We start from the raw sequence: 21791 nt of genomic DNA on the forward strand, positions 1-21791 counted from the left end.
AGCCCAGGCAGAGATGCCACGGGCAGTGTGAGCCCAGGCAGAGACAGCCACGGGCAGTGTGAGCCCAGGCAGAGACAGCCACAGGCAGTGTCAGAGCAGGCAGAGACAGCCACAGGCAGTGTGAGCCCAGGCAGAGACAGCCACGGGCAGTGTGAGCCCAGGCAGAGACAGCCACGGGCAGTGTGAGCCCAGGCAGAGACAGCCACAGGCAGTGTCAGAGCAGGCAGAGACAGCCACAGGCAGTGTGAGCCCAGGCAGAGACAGCCACGGGCAGCGTGAGCCCAGGCAGAGACAGCCACGGGCAGTGTGAGCCCAGGTAGAGACAGCCACGGGCAGTGTGAGCCCAGGCAGAGACAGCCACAGGCAGTGTGAGCCCAGGCAGAGACAGCCACGGGCAGTGTGAGCCCAGGCAGAGACAGCCACGGGCAGTGTGAGCCCAGGCAGAGACAGCCACGGGCAGTGTGAGCCCAGGCAGAGACAGCCACAGGCAGTGTGAGCCCAGGCAGAGACAGTCACGGCAGTGTAAGCCCAGGCAGAGACAGTCACGGGCAGTGTGAGCCCAGGCAGAGACAGCCACAGGCAGTGTCAGAGCAGGCAGAGACAGCCACAGGCAGTGTGAGCCCAGGCAGAGACAGCCACGGGCAGTGTGAGCCCAGGCAGAGACAGCCACGGGCAGTGTGAGCCCAGGCAGAGACAGCCAGGGGCAGTGTGAGCCCAGGCAGAGACAGCCACGGGCAGTGTGAGCCCAGGCAGAGACAGCCACAGGCAGTGTCAGAGCAGGCAGAGACAGTGTGAGCCCAGGCAGAGACAGCCACGGGCAGTGTGAGCCCAGGCAGAGACAGCCACAGGCAGTGTGAGCCCAGGCAGAGACAGCCACGGGCAGTGTGAGCCCAGGCAGAGACAGCCACGGGCAGTGTGAGCCCAGGCAGAGACAGCCACAGGCAGTGTCAGAGCAGGCAGAGACAGCCACAGGCAGTGTGAGCCCAGGCAGAGACAGCCACGGGCAGTGTGAGCCCAGGCAGAGACAGCCACGGGCAGAGTGAGCCCAGGCAGAGACAGCCACGGGCAGTGTGAGCCCAGGCAGAGACAGCCACAGGCAGTGTCAGAGCAGGCAGAGACAGCCACGGGCAGTGTGAGCCCAGGCAGAGACAGCCACGGGCAGTGTGAGCCCAGGCAGAGACAGCCACGGGCAGTGTGAGCCCAGGCAGAGACAGCCACGGGCAGTGTGAGCCCAGGCAGAGACAGCCACGGGCAGTGTGAGCCCAGACAGAGACAGCCACAGGCAGTGTGAGCCCAGGCAGAGACAGTCACGGCAGTGTGAGCCCAGGCAGAGACAGCCACGGGCAGTGTGAGCCCAGGCAGAGACAGCCACGGGCAGTGTGAGCCCAGGCAGAGACAGCCACAGGCAGTGTGAGCCCAGGCAGAGACAGCCACAGGCAGTGTGAGCCCAGGCAGAGACAGCCACAGGCAGTGTGAGCCCAGGCAGAGACAGTCACGGCAGTGTGAGCCCAGGCAGAGACAGCCACGGGCAGTGTGAGCCCAGGCAGAGACAGCCACAGGCAGTGTGAGCCCAGGCAGAGACAGTCACGGGCAGTGTGAGCCCAGGCAGAGACAGCCACGGGCAGTGTGAGCCCAGGCAGAGACAGCCACGGGCAGTGTGAGCCCAGGCAGAGACAGTGACGGGCAGTGTGAGCCCAGGCAGAGACAGCCACGGGCAGTGTGAGCCCAGGCAGAGACAGTCACGGCAGTGTGAGCCCAGGCAGAGACAGCCACAGGCAGTGTGAGCCCAGGCAGAGACAGCCACGGGCAGTGTGAGCCCAGGCAGAGACAGTCACGGCAGTGTGAGCCCAGGCAGAGACAGCCACAGGCAGTGTGAGCCCAGGCAGAGACAGCCACGGGCAGTGTGAGCCCAGGCAGAGACAGTCACGGCAGTGAGCCCAGGCAGAGACAGCCACGGCAGTGTGAGCCCAGACAGAGACAGCCACGGGCAGTGTGAGCCCAGGCAGAGACAGTCACGGCAGTGTGAGCCCAGGCAGAGACAGCCACAGGCAGTGTGAGCCCAGGCAGAGACAGTCACGGCAGTGTGAGCCCAGGCAGAGACAGTCACGGCAGTGTGAGCCCAGGCAGAGACAGCCACGGCAGTGTGAGCCCAGACAGAGACAGCCACGGGCAGTGTGAGCCCAGGCAGAGACAGCCACAGGCAGTGTGAGCCCAGGCAGAGACAGCCACAGGCAGTGTGAGCCCAGACAGAGACAGTCACGGCAGTGTGAGCCCAGGCAGAGACAGTCACGGCAGTGTGAGCCCAGGCAGAGACAGCCACGGCAGTGTGAGCCCAGACAGAGACAGCCACGGGCAGTGTGAGCCCAGGCAGAGACAGCCACGGGCAGTGTGAGCCCAGGCAGAGACAGCCACGGGCAGTGTGAGCCCAAGCAGAGACAGCCACGGGCAGTGTGAGCCCAGGCAGAGACAGCCACGGGCAGTGTGAGCCCAGACAGAGACAGCCACAGGCAGTGTGAGCCCAGGCAGAGACAGTCACGGGCAGTGTGAGCCCAGGCAGAGACAGTCACGACACGAGCACTGTCAAAGGAGGCAGTGACATGAACAGGCAATGTAGCTGGGCTCAGATATCCTTTCCTTACCTCACATTCACAAAACTTTATTGATAACATGAAAGGTGAACACAGGCCCCGCCTCCTGTAGTCCGGAGCTGGGCTTACAGCTGTGACATGACGTCAGGAGGGGCGGGGCTGTCATGGCTGCTGGGCCAGCTGCTGAAGAGCCGCTGTGGTCCCGGTAAACAGCAGGCGACTCCCGGTGATGGAGAGCCCGGGGACAGCGGCTGTTTTTAGCGGCAGTGTGCTGGTGGAGAGCTCGGAAACTACGGCCTTGGCCCCGGGGAAGACAGATGTGGAGGTTACGAAGCCGCCGTGTTCTGGGGATGGCAGCGCCCGGCAAACGGTACCGGCTCCAAGCAGCGGAGAGGCGGCGGCTGCAGGAGGACAGAAGGAGGCCGTGCAGGCCCAGGCCTCGGAGCACAGTCCTGCTGGAGCTGCGGCAGACGGTGGACTCGCTGCACACACCTTAGCTGTGCCCGCTGCCCTCACCCCGGAGGAGCCGAGCAGTAGTGGGCAGAGCCTCCCTGCAGCCTCCCAGAGCCTGGACTCCCTGGAGTCCTTCTCCAACCTCATCTCCTGCCCCAGCTCCGAGCTGCTAAGCGAGGGGGCAGAGGAGGAGGACGACGCCGCCAAGGAGGCGCAGGCTGCCAGGGACAGGTTCCCGGGACAGTCCGTCTATCACATCAAGTGGATCCGGTGGAAGGAGCAGAGCACCCCCATAGTGACCCAGAACGAGAACGGACCGTGCCCACTGCTGGCCATCATGAATGTGCTGCTCCTGGCGTGGAAGGTACTAGCTGCAGGGCAGGGCTGGCAGGGAAGGCATGCGGCACAGGTGTCCACACACGTATGGCTGTCTGTGTGTACAGGTGTCTGTAGATTACACACATGTGTATCACTAGCTGTCTATGTAGATATATACAGATGCCAATATAATATATATATAGCAATGGCTGTCTATATACCTGTCCTGACATATTTATCTGCAGATCCCGGACAGATCCCGCCTGTCTAGCAGCATCTGCACATAATCTAATTTGTATGATCACCACATACCTCAATTTGTCAGCAGATCTTGACAAGGAGAGTTGGATCAATCATTGTTCTGCAGATAAATATCCTATGTGTATGGCAAACTGTGTATTTCGTAAAGACCTAGTGGCAAAAACACAAATCCAAACACCGTAGATGAGTCCTGTGAATCAGTATCTGCCAACCATCTAGTGTGTATGGGGGCCTCCCGTCTCCCCACCGACCAGGCATTAGTTCTGCAGGCAAATATCCTACTGCCAGATGTTGGCTGTGTATTTAGGCCCGTACACATTAGACTAACATTGGGAGACCATCTAATGTGTATACGGGCCTCTGGACTTTCCCCAAACATCAGCCATCATGTCTAATTTCTCTCTCACAGAGAACACAGGAGCAGTCACATGTTCTAGTAATAGTCTATAATATTCTGCAACCAGCCATGAGGGTATGCAGCAGAATAAGTAACGCTGTGCACTTACTGTCTGTTCTCTGGGGTCAGTAAAGCTTTGGTATTATTGAAGTCTCGCTATTCTAGCTTGCTCACTTCAGATCTGTGATTGTACAGAGGTAGTAAAGTTGGCACTTCAACCATACAACCACTTAAAGGGGTTGTCCCTTTTATTTATTTTTTCACCTATAGGTGTGCACTGGTGTCAAAATAACAAACAGGGATGTTCTCACCCTCTCCGGGTCCAGGGTTACCTCCCCCTTATGTACTGGTCTTTTTGCGGATTGCCTGTAGTGGTGACCTCATGGCTGCCGTGCACATCCGTGATGAGCTGAAGCAGTGATGTACACTTTAGACATAACATCAGTGCTGCAAATTATCATCAAAGACCACCGCTTAAGCAGAGTGACAGCACGGCTGTTGGGAGGGCGAGTACATCACGGTTTTTCACCTCTGGGTGAACAAATAAAGACGTTCCTTTCAAATTTTTGTAGAAGTGGTTCTTTTTTTTTTTTTTTTTTAATTCATTTATTAACCACAAAATGAAAGTATACAATATACACACTGATACTCATTATTGTTACATACAATATAAGACATGTGATTTATATGCATTATTAAGTATAGAGCAAAACATGCATTGTTAGTTATATCCAAGATGGTATTTACAGTCTATGGGATTTCCAAAACAAAACACAATTTGTGTATATCAAATCATTTACTTCATGTAAACGGAAACATGGAGCCATGAGAATTTAAAGGTCTTATGCTACAACTACACCTATAATAACTACTATTCCGCCGCTTCATATTAAGCATTGTGTTTTCCCTTGTGCAATATCGTGATAGATCTAGCTCTTTACACTGATGCCAATTTAACTATGAATTTATAGAGTGAGATGAGAGGAATTCCACCTGTTCCAAATTTTATCAAATTTTCCTGGACATCCTCTATTCTGGTATAATGTACGTTCGTATGGGATGATCGAGTTCACCAGCTCAATCCAAGCCCTGAGGGAAGGACATGAACCCCCCCATCCATCCACTGCAACACCAGTACCTTCCGTGCCAGAAAAAGTGTCTCCTGTAGAAAAATCCCGACATAATGATCCCAGGTCTCCTCATCCCATATCCCAAACAAACAGATTAGTGGCTCAGGAGGAACGGGAGCTGACAGCAGAGCCGTTAGTAATGAAGTCGCCTCTTTCCAGGATTGAAGGATGATGGGGCACTTACACATCATGTGGATAAAATCTGCGTCTGATGAGTGACAACATAAACATTCTGATGATTGAAGTCGACCCATCCTAAAAAGTCGTACCGGAGTCAAATATGATTGATATATATAACTGGGTCATTCTATTATTGATCGATGGGGACACCCTGTGTGGGGATTCTAGAATCTCTTCCCATTCCTCGTCTTGCACGTCAGGGATAAGGGATAAGTCCCTCCCACTTCCCCTTGATAGAGCTTATAGCAGACCCAGTCCCCACAGACAGCATATAGGTATACAGAGAGGAGATAAGACCCTGGGGTCCCTGCGAATTAAGGATTCCTATCAGAGGTAGAGACAAGATAGTTCGACCTGCACCCTCACCCCTCATATACGATTGGAAAGCTGATCTTAGTTGTAGGAAGCGAAAAAATTGGCATCTCAGGATACCGTATTTAATCTGAAGTTGTTCAAAGGACATGAAGGTCCCCCGGTCATGTAAATCACCTACCGAGGAAACACCGCGTAAAACCCAAAAATCAATGGACGGGTGGCTCAACAGCGCCGGGAAATAATTATTTTTCCATAGGGGCATTTTGGCTATAATATCTTTAAATCCAGCAACTTTTTTAGTTTGACTCCAAACTGACCGTGCCAGCCGAAGCATAGGCAGTAAACGAGGGACATTAATTTTTTCTAGTTCCAGGAAGCCCAATGGCACTCAACTCGGGCAGAGTGAAGTAGAAGTGGTTCTTGCTTAGCTCTTCCTAGTTGATGCATAAGAGTCTTTGGTTGCGCACCAACATGGAATCCCTGTGTCTTCCCATGCCAATGTCCAGTTTGATAGAAGAACATAGAGTGAATCAGAGAGCCCAAATCAGACGCTACATTTTTTTTTTTTTTCAATCTACGTCATGGTGACACAAGACCATAACATGTTTCTGAGCTTGCTTGCTCTTATTCTGGAACCATGGGCATTAAAAAAGCACTCCTCCTATCAAAGTACTTACAATTGCTCATTTTGCCTTTCTACCCAGTCAGTTTTCCTCTTTTCTTTGCTCTGTGTAGAAACAGGAAGTCTCTTTTCCCATTTCTCATTTATCACCTCTTGTCCCAGCTGCTCATCTTCTCCCCCCTGCCATTGACTTTTGCAGTGACTCTTGACTCAAACAGGGAAAATTGACCTCCTGTTTATACATAGACACAATGGAAAAGAGAAGAATTCGCTGGTTAGAAAGGCAAAATGAGCAATTGTAAGTACAGAGTGCTATATGATGACTTCATTATATTAAGAAGATACAACTTTGGTGGGAGTGCTTCTTTAATATTATGGTGGCCCTCCTCTGGGACTACATAAGCCTCCACTCCTCTGAGAAGGTTTTCCCCCAGTTTATGGAGCTTGTCTGTGGGCATTTTTTTGTGTGTGAAATCGGGTACTGATGTTGAACAGGAGGGTATCTTGTCCATCCACTTTTCAGTTAGCACCACAAATACTGATTTTAGTCTTGTGTGCAGCCGCTTAGTGCCTATAGCATACATTGCTGAACTATAAAGTATTAGGGTTGTACTAGTTCTTCGGCAGCACAATTTGTACTCTGCAACTCAGATCAACGTTTTTTGTTAATTAGTAGAAATAATTAGGGAAAACGGGTGTTTTTGAAAGTTCAAACAAACTTGATGGCGAAGGAAAGGGCTGTTCCACTAGTGGAACAACCCCTTCTCAATCTGAATGTTTGCGCCTGTTAAAATAAAAACACTTAGGCCGGCGTCACACTGGCGAGTTTTACGGACGTAAGAGCGCAGAAACTACGTCCGTAAAACTCGCATTACATACGGCACAATTATTCTCAATGGGGCTGCTCCTATTAGCCGTATATTACGGTTCAGTATTATACGGCTTTCTACGGCCGTACAAAATCGCAGCATGCTGCGTTTGTCTGCGTATTGCGCTAATAATACGCCAATGAAAGTCTATGGGGGCGAGAAAAATACGGATTCCACACGGACCTGCAGTGTGACTTGCGAGAAATACGCAGCGGTGTTAGTGAAAAGTCGGTAATTCAATTGCCGGCTTTTTCCTTCTCCTTCACAAACCCGACATGATATGAGACATGGTTTACATACAGTAAACCATCTCATATCCCCATTTTTTTTTGCATATTCCACACTACTAATGTTAGCAGTGTGTATGTGCAAAATTTCAGCGCTGTAGCTGCTAAAATAAAGGGTTAAATGGCGGAAAAAATTGGCGTGGGCTCCCGCGCAATTTTCTCCGCCAGAATGGTAAAGCCAGTGACTGAGGGCAGATATTAATAGCCAGGAGAGGGTCCATGGTTATTGGCCCCCCGTGGCTAAAAACATCTGCCCCCAGCCACCCCAGAAAAGGCACATCTGGAAGATGCGCCTATTCTGGCACTTGGCCACTCTCTTCCCACTCCCTGTAGCGGTGGGATATGGGGTAATGAAGGGTTAATGCCACCTTGCTATTGGAAGGTGACATTAAGCCAGATTAATAATGGAGAGGCGTCAATTATGACACCTATCCATTATTAATCCAATTGTAGGAAAGGGTTAAAAAACACACACACACATTATTATAAAGGATTTTAATGAAATAAACACAGCGGTTGTTGTAATAATTTATTGTTCTCGCAATCCATTTGCAAACCCTCGCTTGGCAAAATAATAAACGCACAATATACATACCTTCTGATGTCAGATCACGTCCCACGATGTAATCCATCTGAAGGGGTTAACTAATATTACAGGCAGGAGCCCTGCTAAATGCAGCGGTGCTCGTGTCTATAATCCCCGGCGAATGAATGAAATGTAGGTCATTGACCTACATTTCCTTCAGTCGCGGTGAGGCGCCCCCTGGTGGATGTCCTCATATGACCTGGAGCGTGGGAAAAAGTTCCCAGGCTGCAGTTCATGAGAACATCCAGCAGGGGCGCATCACCGCGACTGAATGTAAGTAGAGATCACTGCTTTCCTTTCAGCACCCGGGGATTACAGGCACGAGCGAGTGGTTTATCGCAGCTCGTGCCTGTAATATTAGTTAACCCCTTCAGATGGATTACCTCGTTGGACGTGATCTGACATCAGAAGGTATGTATCTTGTGCGTTTATTATTTTGCCAAGCGAGGGCCTGGAAATGGATTGCGAGAACAATAAATTATTACAACAACCGCTGTGTTTATTTCATTAAAATCCTTTATAATAATGTGTGTGTGTGTTTTTTAACCCTTTCCTACAATTGGATTAATAATGGATAGGTGTCATAATTGACGCCTCTCCATTATTAATCTGGCTTAATGTCACCTTACAATAGCAAGGTGGCATTAACCCTTCATTACCCCATATCCCACCGCTACAGGGAGTGGGAAGAGAGTGGCCAAGTGCCAGAATAGGCGCATCTTCCAGATGTGCCTTTTCTGGGGTGGCTGGGGGCAGATGTTTGTAGCCACGGGGGGGCCAATAACCATGGACCCTCTCCTGGCTATTAATATCTGCCCTCAGTCACTGGCTTTACCATTCTGGCGGAGAAAATTGTGCGGGAGCCCACGCCAATTTTTTCCGCCATTTAACCCTTTATTTCAGCAGCTACAGCGCCCAAATTTTGCACATACACACTACTAACATTAGTAGTGTGGAATATGCATAAAAAAAGGGGATATGAGATGGTTTACTGTGTGTAAACCATGTCTCATATCCTGTCGGGTTTGTGCAGGAGAAATGAAAAGCCGGCAATTGAATTACCGGCTGTTCACAGATATCGCGCTGAATGAAATCTAAATACAGAATATATATATATGTGTCTCAATGACATATATATATTGTGGTATAGTGACCCCTGTGGCAGTTAGGGGGCGCTCTGTGCGCTCTGCGGGATATGCATGGAGGCGTATCTGTTGTGGTGATATTCGTGGTGAACCTGTGATCGGCAGTGTTGTGAATGGCCGATATGTGTCGCAGAGGGAGTCTGCGTAGTAAGTCTGATGTTTTGTGTTTATGCTGGGACCTGTAGTCCCTCAAGAGTTTCTGTAATGTGTATAGTTAAGTTTGGGTGACTTACTAGGCTAGTCATGAGAGACGGGAGGGTCAGACTAGCCACACATCCACACACACATCCAGGGGTGTGGTTTCAGGTATATAATGTGACCAGGATGTGGGTCACAGGGGAGGCGTGTCCGGCAGGTCCTGTGTGGTACCTGTGTATGGACCTGACCGGTGAAGGTGCTGGATTGGCCTGGGAATGACCAGGGTCCTGCAAGCACCTGGGAACGGTGCGGGATTGTCCTAGGAATGACTAGGGTCCCGGGGACTGTCCTAGGAATGACTAGGGTCCCGAATGGTGCTGGATTGGCCTAGGAATGACTAGGGTCCGGAGAGCACCTGAGAACGTGGACTAGGCCACTGGCGTGATCCTGGTAACCTGAGGTAACGGGTGGAGGACGGGGTCCAGGACCTGTTGTGACAGGTGGAGGACGGGGTCCAGGACCTGTTGTGACAGGTGGAGGACGGGGTCCAGGACCTGTTGTGACAGGTGGAGGACGGGGTCCAGGACCTGTTGTGACAGGTGGAGGACGGGGTCCAGGACCTGAGCTGATAGGTGGAGGACGGGGTCCAGGACCTAAGCTGATAGGTGGAGGACGGGGTCCAGGACCTAAGCTGATAGGTGGAGGACGGGGTCCAGGACCTGTGGTAACGAGGTGAGAGCCAGGATCTGCGGAGCCAGAGACTGTTCCTGTGTGGGGAAGCTGCAGTCCTTCGGTGAGGTCCGGACTGACTACTGTGTGCCGGACAGGCAAGTTGGGGACCCCCGTTAGGCAGCTTACCCAGAAGCATGTTAAGAGTGTGGGGAAGCTGGAGTCCTTCGGTGAGATCTGGACTGACTACTGTGTATTGACCAGGCGAGTTGGTGATCCCCGTTAGGCAGCTTACCCAAAGGCTGTTGGAAGAGTCGGCAAGGTGGAGCAGGAGCTCCTGTCAGGTACCAAAGAGACTGTTGGGGCCTGTTGTATTCTATGTAATGAACTGTGCTTAACCCGGTTTATGTGGCTTAATAAACCGTATGGACTGCTTTCTTTTATAAACCCGTGCTGTGTGCTTAAATATCGCGGTCAAACGAGTGTCCCCCAACACTCTCAGTAAGAGAAACCTTACAAATTGGTGGAGAATTTTGGCAACGATCCCGCTAGCACGTGGAGTTAATTGCGGTGGCAGAGCCACGAAGGTGACAAGCGTCTAGCTGTAACTCGGCGGGGTTACGAAAGTGACAAGCGCCTGCTGTGACTCGGCGGGGTCACGAAGGTGACAAGCGGCAGCGGTGGACCCGTGCAGAGCCGTGTGGAGAGTAGCCGTGGTTGCAGCGAGAGGTTCCACAGCAGGCGGAGCTGTAGTGGCTTGTGGTTGGCAGCACCTGGAGGTGCCGGTTGTGTGTGACTGCAGCGGGAGCTGTGGCGGTACCAGCAGGAGCTGGTGAACTGACATAAAAAAAAAAAAAAAAAAATTTTCTTTTTGTGCAGACTCTTAAAGGGCCAGTACAAGCCCAGAGACGTTGGGGTGTACTGTGTGAACTGGGGCCTGAGTGCTGTGGGGAAGTTCACGGGGTGTATCCCAGGGAGGGGAGTATCCCTAATAGTGAGCAGGAACCCAAATGGAGATAGTTGCCCAAAAGGGGGCGGAGTCCCAAAAAGGGGCGGTAACCCGAATAGGGGTAATGGCCCAAAAAGGGGTGGAATCCCAAAGGGGGGCTGAATCCCGAAACGGGGTAGTGTTAAAAAGCGGAGCACTTGCCCAAAAAGGGGGTGGAGCCAAAAAAGGGGTGGCAATCAGTGAGGAGCCACGTCTGTGTACTTTTTGGCTGAATGGAAAGTGTGTGCGGGGGTTGATAGACCCAGGGAGAGAAGCGTCTGTGCTGGGAACCCGTCCAGGGGATTTTGTGTCACCTGAGGTCACTGAATATCTCCAGGTAGCCACTATCTACATTGTCGCACCGGAGGTTTCCACATACCATGAGGTGGTTGTAGACCCGATCTTGCCGTATCCTATGGTAATAGGACAAGATTTGGTAGCACTATGGGAAAAGGGTGACGTGTTTGTGGGCATAATTTGGATGTCAGTTAGTAATATTGAGAATGCGCCCCCTAGAGGTGACAGTCCTAATGTAGGCCTGACCAAGGGAAAAGGTGCGATTGCCCAACTAACTGACCTGACGTCACTTGAAGTGTGCCACAATATGACTGGTAGTGGTCTGGTGGATAAGACAAGTGGAGCTGATACCCAGACAGAGACTGACTTGCGGGGTCAACGTACTGTGGAGTGTGACACAGACTCTGGGGGTGACTGTGACAAGTCATGGCCAGTAACAAAGGCATGTGCCGTGCTGACGGTTGGTGGTGACTCCCATTCAGACGGTGATGCCAGTGAGAAAGAGACAGTGAAAGAACATGTCGAACAAGAAAGGCTCCTGAGACAAGAGGCTGAGCACAGGGTGAATGAGCTGGAGAAGGAAGTCTCGGAGCTCAGACGTCACCTGTTAACCTGGCAAGGTGTGAACAAAGCCTTAAGGGAAGATGTGAAAGGGCTCAGAGAAGCATTAAGTGGTCTTCTACAAGAGAAGAAGATGCTGGTCGAAGACTCACACCTGCTAATGCCCATTTTGACCAGGGGTCTGGAAGAGGGTAAAACTGAAGAAGAGTGGGCGTTAAGAGCCAAACAAGAGAGTCACCCGGTTGTGGCAGATGTCTTGTTGGAAAGGACGATGGCAAAACAGGGGCCGTCCGTTCCTGAAGAAAGTGAGGATCCACTCTTCAAGTGTGTGATAGATGTACCCGAAGAGGCGCAAGATGCATGTACCGGTGGGGGTGTGCATGAAGCCTTTGAAAAGACAGTAAAAGCGTATGGTGTGCATTGGGCACTAGAGATGAAACAATTGGTGGTACTGTCGACTAACGAAGTCACAGGGAAGCGAGGACCTGTCCTGAAGAATATGCGTCTACGGTGCTTCCGCATGAAACAGATGATCCTGTTGAGGAATAATGAAGCAACTCGACGTTTGGAGCAAGCCAGGGAAGCTCAAAGTCGCCTGGGCTTGGTGGAATGGCTGATCGCCAAGGAAGAGTTAGAGGCAGTAACTCCTCAGTTAACTTAGTGTTAAGTGACCTAGGTGGGAGACCTGGTAGAGAAAATGTAGTGACTAAGGGTTTGGTGACACAGACAGACTGTGACTTAAGGGCCAAAGCTCAAGGCCTACGTGTTGACCGCTGGGGGCGGGGTAACCCAATAAGGGTATGAGTATGATTATGAGTGTTGCTCAAAACCGTTTGAGACCGTCTTCTCGACTGGTGGGACAAGAGAGTGTGTGTGACCTGTCTCGAGATTTCAGGTGTTTGTCAGGTGTTCAACCCTACGGGTGTGAACAGAGGGGGAGGATATGTGGTATAGTGACCCCTGTGGCAGTTAGGGGGCGCTCTGTGCGCTCTGCGGGATATGCATGGAGGCATATCTGTTGTGGTGATATTCGTGGTGAACCTGTGATCGGCAGTGTTGTGAATGGCCGATATGTGTCGCAGAGGGAGTCTGCGTAGTAAGTCTGATGTTTTGTGTTTATGCTGGGACCTGTAGTCCCTCAAGAGTTTCTGTAATGTGTATAGTTAAGTTTGGGTGACTTACTAGGCTAGTCATGAGAGACGGGAGGGTCAGACTAGCCACACATCCACACACACATCCAGGGGTGTGGTTTCAGGTATATAATGTGACCAGGATGTGGGTCACAGGGGAGGCGTGTCCGGCAGGTCCTGTGTGGTTCCTGTGTGGAACCTGTGTATGGACCTGACCGGTGAAGGTGCTGGATTGGCCTGGGAATGACCAGGGTCCTGCAAGCACCTGGGAACGGTGCGGGATTGTCCTAGGAATGACTAGGGTCCCGGGGACTGTCCTAGGAATGACTAGGGTCCCGAATGGTGCTGGATTGGCCTAGGAATGACTAGGGTCCGGAGAGCACCTGAGAACGTGGACTAGGCCACTGGCGTGATCCTGGTAACCTGAGGTAACGGGTGGAGGACGGGGTCCAGGACCTGTTGTGACAGGTGGAGGACGGGGTCCAGGACCTGTTGTGACAGGTGGAGGACGGGGTCCAGGACCTGTTGTGACAGGTGGAGGACGGGGTCCAGGACCTGTTGTGACAGGTGGAGGACGGGGTCCAGGACCTGTTGTGACAGGTGGAGGACGGGGTCCAGGACCTGAGCTGATAGGTGGAGGACGGGGTCCAGGACCTGAGCTGATAGGTGGAGGACGGGGTCCAGGACCTGAGCTGATAGGTGGAGGACGGGGTCCAAGACCTGTGGTAACGAGGTGAGAGCCAGGATCTGCGGAGCCAGAGACTGTTCCTGTGTGGGGAAGCTGCAGTCCTTCGGTGAGGTCCGGACTGACTACTGTGTGCCGGACAGGCAAGTTGGGGACCCCCGTTAGGCAGCTTACCCAGAAGCATGTTAACAGAGTGTGGGGAAGCTGGAGTCCTTCGGTGAGATCTGGACTGACTACTGTGTATTGACCAGGCGAGTTGGTGATCCCCGTTAGGCAGCTTACCCAAAGGCTGTTGGAAGAGTCGGCAAGGTGGAGCAGGAGCTCCCGTCAGGTACCAAAGAGACTGTTGGGGCCTGTTGTATTCTATGTAATGAACTGTGCTTAACCCGGTTTATGTGGCTTAATAAACCGTATGGACTGCTTTCTTTTATAAACCCGTGCTGTGTGCTTAAATATCGCGGTCAAGCGAGTGTCCCCCAACACTCTCAGTAAGAGAAACCTTACAATATATATACTGTATATATGTTTTAATGAACATTTGAGCACATAAATCCATTAGATGTCGGTTTTGCAAGCCTGCGCGAAAATCTCGCAGTACGGATGCCATACGGATTACATACGGAGGATGCCATGCGCAAAATACGCTGACACACCCTGCCTACGGATCACTATTTTGGGAACATTTCTCCGTATTACGGCCGTAGTACGGCCGTATAATACGTGGCGTATTGTCTTACGCCAAGTGTGACGCCGGCCTTATACTTGCTTACCGTGCCGTTCCAGCAGTGTCGGCATTCACGTTCCCAGAGCTCTCCAGTGGCTGTTATAACATGTGAGCCCTGTACCCAATTAGCTCTGGCGTCACTGTCCCCAGACATGTAAGTAATGAGGCGGAAGTCAGAGATGCGGTGTTACCCCTGTTTACTTATACGTACGAAGGCGAGGACTGTGAGGCCAGTGCTGATTGGGCGCCGGGCTCACATGTCATAACCACGAGAGCCCCGGGAACGTGAGTGCCAACTCCGCTGGAATGGAGGCAGGAAGTGTTTTTATTTTCATGAGGGCAAACATTCAGAGTGAGAAGATGTTGTTCTAGTAGTGCACAACCCCTATAAGGCTGGGGCTACACGGCGACATTGGCTGTGACACAGGTTTATGCAGCTCATCATTGCTATGTGGTTCTGCTTCATCGCAGGTGAATGGGATTGTAATACAAGTCCGGCAGGATCATGACAAGCAAATAGCAAAAAGTCGGACCTAGTCGGCTTTTTGCATCTTGATTGTTGCTGTGTTACTCCATGTAATGGCGTCTTGTAGCCGTACATAATGGCTTGCCACTAGTGACCAGCAACAGCTCCCTGGCCCTTCGAGTCCCTTGATGGACTCCTTGTAGGACTACACAGAGGGGAAAATACATTGGGAATGAAAGTGTATATAACCAACTTGTAAATCTATAGGGACCAGTTTACGTGTGTAAGCTATGACTACAAACTTTACAACGGACCTGAGTGGGCTCTTGTTTTTTGTAGGCTGAGTTAAAGTTTTTATTGGTGCCATTTTCGGGTAAATAACACATTTTTTTTCTTTTAGGCTAGATTTGCATTTATTTTCTGCTCAATTATCATCACTTATGTCCTGGTTTCCATTAAAGACTGCAAAAAACAGGATTCAGAAGAAACCCCAGACAGAATCATTCATAGTTATGAGGCATAATGGTGTTTGTTAACAATCTGCTTATGTTCCGAAGGTGTCCCATGTTTTTAGGAATGCACAAGAGTGCAGTCGACTATGCTTTGTACACATCTTAAAAGAATGTACAGGAAAGGGGTTTAACCCCTTTCTGCCAGCTGGCAGAATAGTATGTCAGATGTCAGTATTCCCCGCTTTGAGGTGGGCTCCGGCGGTGAGCCCACCTCAAAACCGCGACATGTCAGCTGTTTTCAAAAGCTGACATGTGCTCGCAATGGGCGCGAGTGGAATCGCAATCCGCCTGCACCCATTAGCTAGTTAAATGCCGCTGTCAAACGCTGACAGCGGCATTTAACAAGCGCTACCGGAAGTACGTGCACCGCTGAGCCCCGTCACGTGATCGGAGGTCATCAGTGCGTTGCCATCACAACCAGAGGTCTCCTCGAGACCTCTATGGTTGTTGGCAGATTGCTATGAGCGCCACCCTGTAATTCTGCTGCATAGAGGTGATCTGTGCATCACCTCTATGTAGCAGAGGCAATCGAGTAGTGCATGCTTCTAGCCTCCCATGGAGGCTATTGAAGCATGCCAAAATTAAAAAAAAAAAAAATGTTTAAAAATGTAAAAAAAATATAAAAGTTCAAATCACCCCCCTTTCGCCCCAATCAAAATAAAACAATATAAAAAAAAATCAAACCTACACATATTTGGTATCGCCGCGTTCAGAATCACCCAATTTGTCAGTACAAAAGGATTAACCTGATCGCTAAACAGCGTAGCGAGAAAAAAATCAAAACGCCAAAATTAAGGTTTTTTTGGTCGCCGTGACATTGCATTAAAATGCAATAACGGGCGATCAAAAGAACATATCTGCACAAAAGTGGTATAATTAAAAACATCAGCTTGGCACGCATAAAATAAGCTCTCACCCGACCCCAGATCATGAAAAATTGAGACACTACGGGTAATGGAAAATTGCGCCAATTGTTTTTTCTTTTTAGCAAACTTTGGCGTTTTTTTTTTTTTACCTCTTAAATAAGAGAACCTAGACATGTTTGGTGTCTATGAACTCGTAATGACCTGAAGAATCATAGCGGCAGGTCAGTTTTAGCATTTAGTGAAGCTAGCAAAAAAGCAAAACAAAAAAAGTGTGGGATTGCATTTTTTTTGCAATTTCACCGCACTTGGAATTTTGTTACCATTTTTGTAGTACATGACATGCTAAAACCAATGGTATCTTTCAAAAATACAACTCGTCCCGCAAAAAATAAGCCCTCACATGGCCATAATGATGGGAAAAATAAAAATGTTATGGCTCTGGAAAGAAGGGGAGCGATAAACGAAAACGAAAAAATCTCCGGGTATGAAGGGTTTAATGGAGTCCAAAGTGAGTCCATCTGCCGCATTATAGTTAATGGATTTGTCTGGGGTTCTGCCTGAATCTTGTTATTCCTTGTTATAGACTTAAACCCCATCATAAGTGTTGGGTGTACAGTGCATCATAAATGTGAATCCGAACATTATTCCTATTTTTGGGAGGCAAAACCAAGTAAACGTCAGTTTAGGATTTTTTTTTTTTATGCCATTCACAGTGCGGTATAATTGGTAAGAAAAATAGAAAAAATAAATATACCCTATAGAATTTATTTTTTTCACCCACAGAGCCATATTGGGGGCATGCATTTTTTGCAGGTTAATTTTTTTTATTGCTACCATTTTGAACCAGTTAGTTTTCTATTCCCATTTGTTGGAAACAGAATGAATATAAAATAACAGTTCATGAGTATAATCATGTTTATCGGTCGTCCATGACAGCACCACAGAGAGAGAGGGGATCCGCCCTTCAGGAACAGGAAACCTACAGATACATAAGGGCGGTACCTCTCCCACGCACCAGTTGGTTTCCTGTTCGTGTAGGACAGGATGCCCTACAGATATCCGTATTTCATCTGGAGATACCCAGGCCGGCTGTCCGACTCAGGCAGCGAGGGGGGTCTCCTACCTCGGTCAGTGCGGGTCCCTGGAAGCGCCACGGTGGGTCCAGGTAGGGCTCCACGGCAGTGAGCGGAGCAGGTACAGCGGAGTCCAGAGGATGTCCGTCTCCGGGTGCCAGCGACGGAGGTATTTGACCCCCCCCGGGGTCCGACCAGTTTCCCCGGTGCCTCTGCAGCTCCTGTGTCCCGTCAGTCATCCTGTTCGGGGCGCTTGGTGTGGGGTCGGCCGGCAGCGCCGTGCCACGGCCTCCCTGCGCGCTCTTTCCGGCACCGGAAGTGACGCGGCCAGAACCGGAGGTCGGACGCCGGCCAGGTTCTGCTACAGATGCCGCTATGCTGTGGCCATGTATGGCGGTGGCGTGGGGGGGACAGTTGGAAACTATGGGGGGACTGGCGGTGATCTGCACAGGGAGGGGGCGGAACCCCTGGCCACACCCCTGCTGACACTCCGGATCCGGGGAAGGCCTATTTAAAGCCGCACAGAAGGCTGCAGGGCTGCTTGTGAGCCCACTTGCAGCAATGAATGAGCCAGAAGCTCCCGTCGGTCTGCTGGAGCAGGAGCAGGACAGAGCCTCGGAGAGGTCCCATGCAAACCCCCAGCCGAAGACCCGCGAACGCAGTGATCAGCCCAGTCGCAGGACTTCATCTAGACTGAAGGATCCGGTTCGCTCCCCCAGTAATCCGGTACCTACTGCTGCTGCCTGGGTAAGAGACCTTCGTGAACGTGCCCTGATGCAGTCTTTTCCTATGTTTTTTCCTTAGGGGAAAAAATGCGCTGGTAAAGTAAAGAACAAGGAGTGTGCACTATGTGGTTGCCCTTTGCCAGACACCTACCCTAAAAGACTATGTCAGTCGTGTGTGCGACAGACGGTTGGGAGAAAAGGAAATGTGTATGTATGTTCATACATACATACATACATACAGTGCCTACAAGTAGTATTCAACCCCCTGCAGATTTAGCAGGTTTAATAAGATGCAAATAAGTTAGAGCCTTCAAACTTCAAACAAGAGCAGGATTTATTAACAGATGCATAAATCTTACAAACCAAAAAGTTTTGTTGCTCAGTTAAATTTTTATAAATTTTAAACATAAAAGTGTGGGTCAATTATTATTCAACCCCTAGGTTTAATATTTTGTGGAATAACCTTTGTTTGCAATTACAGCTAATAATCGTCTTTTATAAGACCTGATCAGGCCGGCACAGGTCTCTGGAGTTATCTTGGCCCACTCCTCCATGCAGATCTTCTCCAAGTTATCTAGGTTCTTTGGGTGTCTCATGTGGACTTTAATCTTGCGCTCCTTCCACAAGTTTTCAATTGTGTTAAGGTCAGGAGACTGACTAGGCCACTGCAACACCTTGATTTTTTGCCTCTTGAACCAGGCCTTGGTTTTCTTGGCTGTGTGCTTTGGGTCGTTGTCTTGTTGGAAGATGAAATGACGACCCATCTTAAGATCCTTGATGGAGGAGCGGAGGTTCTTGGCCAAAATCTCCAGGTAGGCCGTGCTATCCATCTTCCCATGGATGCGGACCAGATGGCCAGGCCCCTTGGCTGAGAAACAGCCCCACAGCATGATGCTGCCACCACCATGCTTGACTGTAGGGATGGTATTCTTGGGGTCGTATGCAGTGCCATCCAGTCTCCAAACGTCACGTGTGTGGTTGGCACCAAAGATCTCGATCTTGGTCTCATCAGACCAGAGAACCTTGAACCAGTCAGTCTCAGAGTCCTCCAAGTGATCATGAGCAAACTGTAGACGAGCCTTGACACGACGCTTTGAAAGTAAAGGTACCTTACGGGCTCGTCTGGAACGGAGACCATTGTGGTGGAGTACGTTACTTATGGTATTGACTGAAACCAATGTCGCCACTGCCATGAGATCTTCCCGGAGCTCCTTCCTTGTTGTCCTTGGGTTAGCCTTGACTCTTCAGACAAGCCTGGCCTCGGCACGGGAGGAAACTTTCAAAGGCTGTCCAGGCCGTGGAAGGCTAACAGTAGTTCCATAAGCCTTCCACTTCCGGATGATGTTCCCAACAGTGGAGACAGGTAGGCCCAACTCCTTGGAAAGGGTTTTGTACCCCTTGCCAGCCTTGTGACCCTCCACGATCTTGTCTCTGATGGCCTTGGAATGGTCCTTTGTCTTTCCCATGTTGACTATGTTTGAGTGCTGTTCACAAGTTTGGGGAGGGTCTTAAATAGTCAGAAAAGGCTAGAAAAAGAGATAATTAATCCAAACATGTGAAGCTCATTGTTCTTTGTGCCTGAACTACTTCTTAATACTTTAGGGGAACCAAACAGAATTATGGTGGGTTGAGGGGTTGAATAATAATTGACCCTCTGAAAAAACTTTTCCCAATTTAAAAAAAAAATAAACAAAGAAATAACATTCTTTTTTGCTGCAGTGCCTTTCACACTTCCAGGCTGATCTACAGTCCAAATGTCACAATGCCAAGTTAATTCCAAATGTGTAAACCTGCTAAATCTGCAGGGGGTTGAATACTACTTGTAGGCACTGTACATACATACATACATACATACATACATACATACATACATACATACATACATAGTACTAGTTAAATTACATAGGGTTCTTTCCGCTCCCATAGGTGATGGAAGAGTCTCCCGATTTTACTTCAAACCTTAGAGAAATCATCAGGAGAGAAGTAAAAGATTCCCTAAAATCCTTGTCCCAAGGGGAGCCTTTCAAGAGGAGAAGGGAACCTAGTGTTTCAGATTCGTCTACTGCCCCTCGGAAAGAATGTGGTTCGGAAGCCTCCGTCTCCTCTGCATCCTCTTCAGAAGAGGATTCTAATCGATTCTGCTTCCCGTCAAACCAGATGGACAGGCTGATTAAATCAGTCAGATCCACCATGGGGGTGGCTGACGAAAAACCAGAACTTTCGGCGCAAGACCTAATGTTTGGCGGTCTAGACCCGAGAAAGCGTAAATCATTTCCACTTAATGACAAAGTTCAGAACCTTATCAAAAGAGAGTGGAAAAAGCCAGAAAAAAAGGGCTCCCTACCACTAGCCTTTAAACGGAGATATCCTTTTGACGACCCCTTGGTGAGCACGTGGGATAAGGCACCAAAATTAGACGCAGCGGTGGCTAAGGCTTCTAAAAAATCCTCTATTCCCTTCGATGACATGGCTTCTTTAAAAGATCCTCTTGATAAGAAGGCAGATTCATTTCTTAAAGGGACTTGGGAGCTGTCGGCTGGTGTTCTAAGACCTGCAGTAGCTGCGACATGCGCAGCCAGATCGATGATGGTCTGGCTGGACCAACTAGAATCTAAGCTAGAAGATGGAGCCTCTAGGGAATCCATGTTAAAATCCCTGCCGACAATCCAGAATACCGCTGCTTTTCTCGCTGATGCGTCCGCAGATTCTGCATGGATGGCAGCTAGGGCTGCAGGGTTATCAAATGCGACACACAGGGCCCTATGGCTGAAGTGTTGGCCTGGCGACATTCAGGCCAGATCCCGCTTTGCTCTATTCCGTGCGAAGGAGAATACCTGTTCGGTCCAGTTCTAGACGAACTGCTGGAGAAGGCCGGAGACGAGAAAGTAGGAATTAGTCCTACCAGTAAGTGTGTTTCCAGGGGTCCATCATGACAGCACCACCAGGAGGTTGTCCTTCTTATCATTGATAGGGACAGGAAACACAGAAGAGGTTAAATAGCCCCTCCCCACCTCCACCCTTCAGTGATTTTTTTTCAAGTACCACACCAGGATGGATGCAACTCTATTTTATTGAAATTCCTCTCTACACATGTTTACCTCACATATCAGACAGGAACTCAAGGGAGGGTATATAAGGGGTGCTGTCATGATGGACTCCTGGAAACACACTTACCGGTAGGACTAATTCCTACTTTCCAGGACGTCCCTCCTGACAGCACCACCAGGAGAAATACCAAATAACTCCTTATTTTTTAGGGCGGGATTACAGCCTGGAGGACTTTCCTCCCAAATGTAGTTTGTTGGTTTACTGTTACATCTAACTTATAATGTCTACAAAAGGTATTTAATCTCGACCATGTCGCAGCTTTGCATATTTGGTCCATAGAAGCCCCAGCGCTTTCTGCCCATGAGGCTGAGATTGCTCTCAATGAATGCGCCTTGAGGCTTTCTGGAGGAGTTCTTCCTGCCGAGATGTAGGCTGCCGTGATGGTAGATTTAATCCATCTTGCTAGAGTAGCTTTGGTTGCTTTCTTCCCTTTATTCTTTCCGGCCATCTGGATGAAGAGGTTGGAGTCAATTCTCCAACCATTTGTGATTTCCAAGTAGTGTAGAATTGTCCTTTTTACATCTAAAGCGTGAAGGGAACGCTCTTTGGCATTACTGAAGTTCTGGCAGAATGTAGGCAGAACAATTTCTTGACTTCTGTGGAAGTCAGAGACTACTTTAGGAAGGAACCCGGGATTTAGTTTAAGGATGATACAGTCATCCTGGACCTTTAAGTATGGATCTTTAATAGATAAAGAT

At 49.9% G+C, this 21791-nt stretch overlaps 1 protein-coding gene across 1 annotated transcript in view; it reads left to right on the forward strand.

The window, feature by feature from the left end:
* The first annotated feature begins 2686 nt into the window (after positions 1 to 2686).
* Positions 2687 to 21791, forward strand: part of MINDY2 (MINDY lysine 48 deubiquitinase 2) — a 146598-nt gene continuing 127493 nt past the window's right edge. Inside the window, exon 1 of the mRNA XM_077263830.1 lies at positions 2687 to 3405. Within this exon, the coding sequence (XP_077119945.1) occupies positions 2818 to 3405 (588 nt within the window). The 5' untranslated portion in view covers positions 2687 to 2817. The remainder of the gene's footprint in view (positions 3406 to 21791) is intronic.

The sequence above is a fragment of the Ranitomeya variabilis genome, chromosome 5, assembly GCF_051348905.1.
Source record: "Ranitomeya variabilis isolate aRanVar5 chromosome 5, aRanVar5.hap1, whole genome shotgun sequence".
NCBI classification, from domain to species: Eukaryota; Metazoa; Chordata; class Amphibia; order Anura; family Dendrobatidae; genus Ranitomeya; species Ranitomeya variabilis.